Source organism: Aplysia californica, unplaced genomic scaffold, assembly GCF_000002075.1.
Source record: "Aplysia californica isolate F4 #8 unplaced genomic scaffold, AplCal3.0 scaffold01309, whole genome shotgun sequence".
Lineage (NCBI taxonomy): Eukaryota > Metazoa > Mollusca > Gastropoda > Aplysiida > Aplysiidae > Aplysia > Aplysia californica.
Window position 1 is genome coordinate 65,787 of NW_004798579.1, and position 8,689 is coordinate 74,475.

Sequence of the window (8,689 nt, forward strand, 5' to 3'; positions counted from 1 at the left end):
ACAATAATACTATTAACAATAACAGTAATAATAAATAATAAAAACACACTTGACCAACATCAACACTCACCTTTGTATGTGCTTCCCAGGCACCAAGTTTTTCCGTTGTTTGGAGTGGTTTCCATAAATACACGGGCATTTCTATCTCCTCTTCTTCATCTTCTTCATCGCCATCGTTCTCCGTCAACGGTTTCTGATCAGCATTTGTCTTATCCCCGTCCTCATCATCACTATCACTTTCATCTTCATCTTCTGAAATAGTAAAAAGTAAGTGCATAGGGACAGTCACTGCAGTGGAACCCACAAGGAGCACGAGGCAGGGGTAGGCCTCGGGGAACATGGAGGAGATGCGTGGAAAGGGACATGAGAGAAATGAAGCTCACTTGGAACGAGCTTGGAAGGATGGCTCAGGACAGAGATAAATGGAAGGAGCTTGTATGTGGCCTATACCCTGCCCGGGGTGAAAGGCATTGATGATGATGATGAAGTGCATAGGGTGAACGTCCTCATGCACACATTTTTCTTTTTTAATTTAATTAAGTATTTTTACACCCTATCAACACAATCTGAGAAGCATCGTGGCGAAATCAGGTTCTCGTCAAAGCAGACAAATAGAACAAAATGACATTTTTCCATCCGTTCTACAATTATTACGGATTTTTTTGTTTCGGGCGTAACACCTTTTATGTCCTTTTAAAAACACATTTCTGTTTTGATTTCACGGAAAAACATCGATCAACGACACCAAAAATGAAAATTTTCCGTTTCCAAGGCCACTATAGCTCTGAAAGTCACCAAACTATTGTGGCCATTTTCTTGTTAATTTTACCTCGGACACCAGGCAACCCCACCTCTTTCAACCACGAATATCTCGACTTGTGTTGAAGATAGATGGATACAGTTTTTACCAAAAGCAGGGCAAATGAACAGATTTTATGATTATACCAATAGCTCTATATGCCCAAAAAATAGACAAGTGCTTGATCATTAAGCTTCACCTATAGGTATGACGTTCTCCACGGGCACAGCCTGCTCCTCCTTGCCCGAATCAAACTTGACCATGAGGAAGTGGTCAGAGCCGCAAGTTTCTACCACAACGCCCGGGTACCACACCTCATCAGACGATTTGGCCAGGCAGCGGCAGCCCTCACACAGTTTGCTGAGGACAGACAAAAGATAATTTGTTTTTAACACTTTGCAGTCACACAGCCAGCAGTACAAAGTACCCAATCTGGTCACCAAGCCAGGAGAGTGACAGCAACAGACTTCTCGGGCCTGGTGCAGAAATGTGCCAAGTGACCGGAACGGATAATTTCCACCGGTGCATTATTGCGCCAAGTTACCGCAAAGAGTTAATATAGGGAAGGGGGGGGGGGGTTACACCCCCATTGATACAGTTTAGATCAATTAGGAGTAGAGCTTTTGACCCTGCCTATCACGGCCAACCCGGGCTGACAGTAATACTACTTCCCAGCTGAATGACTGAGATACTAAATAAGTAAATAAAGCTTCAGTTGTTTAGGAATTTGTTCTCTATAGGCTCTTATAGCTGAGAATCAGTAAATTAAAAAAAAAAAAACCCCAGCTTATTTAATTGTCCGCAGCCTCCTTTCCATTCTGCTCATACATTTTTGAGAGTCTGAGTGCTGAAGTCGATTTTTGTGTTAGAAATTCTGCTTTCTAGTACAAATATAGGTCTTCATAGAATTGCTGATGCAGAAGAAAAATTATGAACGTTCAAGACTGGATCTGCGATAGGTATAATGAGAACGAAGTACAAAAGTCAAGAGGAGAGACCCTTACAGAACATTTCGGACATTATTGTTGTAGGCAAGTCAGCTCTGAGTAGCTTGGAAATCGAGCTTAGTTCTCCTGTGTGCTCAAGCAAAGTGTCTGACTGCTACACTGACCGCAGACACCAGTACACTTACCTGTGATCAGGCTCAACGTAAGCTTGAAGTTCACTAACAGGCACTGGGTGACCGTGGGAGAACCTGAAATCAACACATGGAGATGTGAGGGGGGAAAATGGTCACAGACAGATAGTGTGGGGGGTGCTAAATGATATCAGTAGTCGGTACTTGTTAACTCTTTAACCCTGAAATTATTTTCCACAGTTTGATGGAACTTTATTCCTGATCTCGTGTAACACCTGATGGGGGATACACACAAAATATTCATAGAATGGAGAAAACTGAGTCAAAGTGAAAGAGAAGTGGTTTATACATTTATGTAACACTTCTGAGTCTAAATAAAAATATTCGTATTCGTAATAAATTACGTAAACAGTAATGCTTCATGAAACCTGTGATCTGATCTGACCAGACGCTGGGACCATCCACTCGGGGACTGGGCGAGATTCACTGGACGCTCCCATTGTCCACTCGGGGTTATAGAATTACGAGCGATTCCCTTAGTAAGGGCAATCCTTTAGCGAAGACGTGAGGGGGAAAAATGTGTAACAGATATACAAAGTAAACCTCTCCGCCTTCAGATATCACTTGTTAATTTATAATTGTGGGTCACTGCAGTATGAAATAAGGCACTCATTAAAATAATGAAATCAAAGAAACCGTTATGCAATTTTATTTGGATTTTTTTCTATTTTTGGGCTGAACATATTATACGTTCATTTAAAAACACATTCCTGCATAGATTTTACTGAAAAACATTGATTTAAGGCGCAAAAAGTGTAAATGTGTTGGTTCTGGGGAAACTCAAGCTTCAGAAGTCACCAAACTTGGCAGCCATTAAAAACTGTTATCTTACTTTTGACACCAGGTGACTCCCACCTCCTTCAGTCACAAATATCTTGACTTGTATCTAAGATACATGGGTCTTTTTTTTTATGGTCTGCTGGGGTAATAAGATAGTGTAAAGCACATAGAGTTTGCTGTTGAGCGGGGTTATGCGCTATGCAAATGCTAATTATTTATTAGAAGTCTCTAAAATTCCCGGTCACCGAATCTGGGACAGTCCCGGGAACTTTGGCACAGTTGGAAAGCATAAATTAAATACCAGCTGCAACGAAAGTGCAGGGGATTTTTTTTAAAGGTATCACTCACCGGCATTCGTCATCCCCGAAGCGACAATTTCCCTCCATGAAGTATTTACAGGGAACCAGCGACAGATGGACGGGATTCACAAACACAACCCTCACCTGATCATAAGGGGGGAAAAATGATGTTATAAAGTTAATATCTTCTTTTTCTTCTTCTTCATATATTTTTAAATCAAATTATGAAATTCACCAACACAAACATGATACACAGAAACAACAGCGCTTATATTACAGTTTTGGAAAAGAAAAAAAAAGTAGCCTTTTCAAGAGGGGTCTGTTTTCCCAAAATTGTCTAAAACTGTCTTTTAAAAAAAACAACCAACAATCAGACAGATATAAAACAGTGTATATGACACACCCTCTTCATAAAGATTGCTTGATTACAAAAGTTTTATGTCTCTCCTCACACAATTTAGATTGTTTAGTAGGCAGGCTGCTTCCATCCTGCCTGCCAGGGCTATTCTCAGCTACGTCATATTCCAGCAAGAAGACAGAGACACTCCATAAAAAGAACTTCTAAAAAGTGGAAATCGAACTCACATCTTCGGCATAAAATAGCAAAGAACGCAACCTTTACTCTCTTTCCTGTGGTGTACAGTCAAAACTGTCCAAGACAGACACTTGGCTCATCAACAATGCGTTGACGTCTTACTCAGTTTCGACTGTAGACACCACAAAGAAGAAGATAAGAGACAAGGAATCTACCTTATGATCAGCAACAGCGTCTTCGTTAGATGGAGCGTCTGCCGATAATATCATGGCGTTTCCGTAGTGCAGACCACCCCAGTCGTGGGAAAAGGGAGCTCTACATTTTGTCCCTATCAAACTGGACAGGTAGACATCAGCGGGGCCGATTTCCCGTTCCTCCTCCCTCTCATCATCATAATAATCATTATCATCATCATTATTATCACCAAAGTCTTGATGTTTCTCTTTTGACGTCGATGCTGAAAGAACCTGTTGTTGCCTAGAGGATGGGCCAGGAGACTGCACGTCGTCAGCCAGGGCAGCCTGTGGATATTGTCAGTGGCCAAGTGAGGAGTGAGTCCAGGCTCAAAAGTAATGTTAAGTGTCGGTGAAACAGGGTCTAAGTGGGTGGTCATCGAGGTGTGTCCTTCATCATGATATGACAACCCTAGGTAAAAAAAACAGGGTGCTGCACAGAGGAAGCCAGCAATGCCATGTTTATGAAATTGTTCTGCATCAAGGTAATATTGGGTATTTGTGTTTGTATTTACGCATATATTCATGTATGTATATTTGTAATTATGTATTTATGTATGTTTGTTTGCCATTGTAACCCAAAATCCCCTACTGGTATCAATAAAATGTAATTTTTTCTTCTACTTCTTAACCCTTTGAGCCCTCGCCACAGGTACACCAGTGGCAGGTAAAACTGCCATATGCCTGGCCACCAGTACAACAATGAGCGAGACCCTATCCCCAACATGGCCCGTCTGGGACAAAACGCGCCCAGAAAACAGTGTTTACAACACAGGATATTACTGATTATTTGGAAGATCTTTCTGAATTAGATGCTGGTAATGACGAGGACTACACTGTGTGGGATATGGAATGTGATTCTGACAATCTTATGAATGTTAGTAATATATCATTGCTCAGGAGCTCAGGCAGAAGGGCATGGTAGCCTCAGGAGGTCAGGGCTCAAAGGGTTAACTCTTTATTTCTGTAGGGCGTAAACCCACTATGAGAAAAGACGCTTCTTTGGTGTGCAATCAAAAAGCGATATACACGTCACTAAATCGGTTATTACATCAAAGGAAATTAACTTATTTTGATAGTTCCTCATCTAATAACAGCACTCCCGGTAAAAGAGACCTGTTTCCGACAATTGCCGAAAAATGGTTTGACATCCAAGTCTGCCAGCGGCTCACTGGAACAGAGGCTAAAACTGCGAGCCGCTGGAAGGGGCTTGTCAAAGATAAGGAGTTAATGATACTCAATTCATTCACTTTCAAGCTTAATTTGGAGGTACAATAAACTTCACTAAGGACCATATCCTTGGCAAGCTCTTCGGGTGGCTAAGTGAGCAGTGAGTTCAGACTCAAGTACTGTCAAGCAAGTGTCGGTAACATGGGGTTTAGATGGGTGGTCACTAGGGTGTGTCCTTGACCAAAACATGACAACCCTTACTCAAAATACAGGGTGCTGCACAATGGCGACCGGCAGTGGCATGGTTGTAAGTTGTTCTGTACTGGTGTAATATTTGTATTTATGTATGTATTAGTGCAAGTATTTATGTATGTTTGTATTCATAATTATATGTATGTCATGTACGTATGTTTGTATGTATGTATGTACGAGTATGTATGTTTGCCACTGTAAACCAAATTGCCCTTCTGGGATCAGTAAAAGTGAAATTTATTTATTTAAAGACATGTGCTTGAGAAATAGTTTGTTGACATTTAAATTCTACATGTTGAAAAAAGCAAGAAAAGATAAATACTGTGAGCAGAATTGACGCCCACGTCATCAAAAAATAAAACACTACCAAAATTACCTGAAATGCTGCGTATTCGTCATCAATGGTAGACTCTGCTCCTTGGGCAGCTCCTCCACCAGACTCTGGCACCCCGACAGACTGGAGCAGTTTTGCCTTCTTGAGCTCCAGCAAACTGTCTGTGAAACAAAGATCATTACATGCATGTTGTTAGCTCAGTTGGTATATTGTTAAGACATAGAGAGTGGATGGCCCTGGTTTGAATCACCGACGGGCGTTTTTCAATCGGTTCGTTTACAGTGTTCAAGGTTCTTCGTGATATACCAGGATTGACCCTATTAAAGACAAACGTTTCGTTATAGTAAGAGTCTTACGGCACTTGTAACACAAATAATAGGTCATATAAGTGCCGAAGATTACAGGTTTCACAAGAGAGTTACATAATATGTAACTCTCTTGTGAAACCTCTAATCTTCGGCACTTAAGAAAAGAAGAAGGAACAAGGACAATAAATATTTGATAGCAAAGCAGGAGCAAACCACACTAAAGGACCTACAGCAACCACCCAAAGACAATGCTTTAAAATTAATGTGAAGGATCCATCCACCTCTTAAGTGTTCAAAGAGGAGTTTTAAAACCCCTACCTCTACATCTACAAATCAAAGGTGATCTTGCTCAAGATTAAAATATTGCCCTCAGAGCTTCACTCCAAACTTGTGTGTAGAGCCTATATTGAAAATTTCAATTTGCTTTTAAAAGAGTCCAAGACAGAAAAAAATATGCCTACTGGCAAACCAACTTCTTGTTTTTCGCAGCTTGGAAAACAAAACTGCAACTGCTGACTGGACAAACAAAAATGACAGCCACATGGAGCTAATTGAGGTATTCTGACATCTTTTTAAAAAAAATGCTATGTGCCATGTAATCAAGGTAAACATCAAAAGTTTCATCATAGGAAGAGTTGAGCTGCATTATTCACCTTCAGTGAGTTTAATGAGTTCTTGAAGATCAGTCCTGAGCTGGATAAGGTCCGGAGACTCTCCAGCTGCTTGAATAGCCTGACTGACCTGTGACACCTGGGGGAAAAAATGTTGTTGTTTTATGCCTCCTTCGATACATTTAGAAGATATTTTAAGAGATGGGCTGCTTTGACGCTAACAATCAGGGCCAACCAAGGCTGAGAGGGATAAAAATCCGCTCACACAACAATTGAAATCACTCTGCGTTTGATAGCAAAGAACTATTCCACAGAAACTTGAAGTTAGGAGAAGAAATTCAGATATCTGAAGAACCAAAACAATCAGTGAACTGTGATAGCACAAAGAAGGAATCTGCAATCTAAAAAACAAGCCAGTCAACGCCCCATTTAATTTAATAACACAGTGGAGGTCAGATTCAACGAACTTGAAATTTTATTAACAAAAACTCAGATTCAACAATAAGGAGTTGGGTTCCCTATTTTTGTCATTCATCAAAATCAGTAAAAATAACTCGGATTCAGCTAACACATTATAAATGAGCAAGCTTGAATTCAACGAAGTCGTTCGCAGGGTGAACAGTCCCCGCTGACATGGCTTCACTCATTGTCCTCCCCCAACCCAACGAACCTTATCTAGATCTGTTCCAAGAAACTATCCATGGGACCTGCATCGTGAACCATTTTTTATTTGCTTAGCTTAGTCTATTATTGTGTTTATATCTTGCGACCAATCACCAGCCTTCATTCAGTCCTACCAACGCACACGTTGTTGGCATGCACACATATGTCGTCTTACTTAGTGTGTGTCAGGGTTGGACAGGCGGCCAGCACACATGAGACTGTATGTCGTGTGCCTGGGAGGAGGGGGCACAAGCTGTCCATGCGTGGAACGTTAGTAGAGATACAAACGGGTCACAGTTATTTTTTACGCCGACTACTGATCAATATTGCAATAAAAGCTAATGGCTAATGTTGACATCTGATGAAGTGCGCGCTGGTCTGCGGAATCAAATGTCGCCTTTTGCTAGGCTCTACACAGAACAAAAATAACTTGTTCAGCAAACAGTACGATATAGATGATAGATGACACAGGTGTGCATTTGAACGAATCACAGTCCTTTCGCACCATGTGAGCTTGGCAGAGTTCAGTGTATTTTGCTGCTCTCTCTCTCTCTGTCTGTCTGTCTGTCTGTCTGTCTGTCTGTCTGTCTGTCTCTCTCTCTCTCTCTCACACGCACACCCACACTACCGGGTTTGGGCGCTGAAACTTTCCTAAATCACAAAAGAGTTCCCCTACCGGGTCTGTATACTTCGTGACTTTGTTCCAAGTTACCGGGTCTGTAAGCACTTCGTATCCAAAAACAGTGGTAAATCTAAAGAAAACAAGACCTCTAATTGTTATTTGTCATCTATTTACGAAGCCTCTTTGAATGGAAAACCTGACTAAACCGAAGAAAATTCAGCTCAGTAGTCCTACAGATTTCAGTTCAATACTTTAAAATCCGACTCCAAACATAGCCAATGTGATGATTTTCACTCACTGTCATTGTATGCATGCAGCACACATCACATTGGCAGCAAGGGTGTATGAACGAATCTGGTGTAATAAAAAGTAAAGGGTTTTCTAGGTGGGGGCTCACAAGACAGGTCGAACTAACTGGACAGTCTTGACCTCGTCTGCTAGCCAGTTTTGCATAAAAATCTCACTCCAAGTCCAAGTGATCTTTAAAATGAAAAATAACTTTATATAAGACAAGACTACAACTACAAAACAGAATCTCCATGACTAAGACGACGGGCTTCCATCAAGTATATCTACCTGCGCTTTGTATAATTCCAGTGAAGCCTCCTGTTTTGTTTCTTCGTCTTCATTCATTTTGCCCCGTTATCTTATCGTATTCCCCCTACGGATTCTAGTATCAGCAAATTGTTATTGTCCGTCCAATAGACGAGAGCATAGCCGGAAACAACTTTCTTCTTTCGTTTTCGCCATTCGCCAGAATTTTGGACGTATGGTTTTAGATGTTTATTCTGACCAATTTATGAATATTTGGAACCTGATTTGAAAGAATATATAAATCATGAAATTGATATTTTGTGTGATTTGGCGACTGAAAAACTTAAGTTTTGGATTAACAAGTCAACGTATCTTTTAAAGGTGCATTTGGGGGGAAATAAATTCACCGTA

General features: G+C 40.9%; 1 protein-coding gene across 1 annotated transcript in view; it reads right to left on the reverse strand.

Annotated features, from left to right (window-relative positions):
- The window catches only part of LOC101859535 (zinc finger CCCH-type with G patch domain-containing protein), a gene marked incomplete in the record, with an annotated part of 10,338 nt that extends 1,853 nt beyond the window's left edge, over positions 1 to 8,485 (reverse strand). The window contains 8 exon segments of the mRNA XM_013090502.2: positions 71 to 252; positions 999 to 1,159; positions 1,932 to 1,994; positions 3,066 to 3,160; positions 3,767 to 4,072; positions 5,583 to 5,701; positions 6,502 to 6,598; positions 8,321 to 8,485. Of these exon segments, the coding sequence (XP_012945956.1) occupies positions 71 to 252; positions 999 to 1,159; positions 1,932 to 1,994; positions 3,066 to 3,160; positions 3,767 to 4,072; positions 5,583 to 5,701; positions 6,502 to 6,598; positions 8,321 to 8,377 (1,080 nt within the window).
- Positions 8,486 to 8,689: the final 204 nt, after the last annotated feature.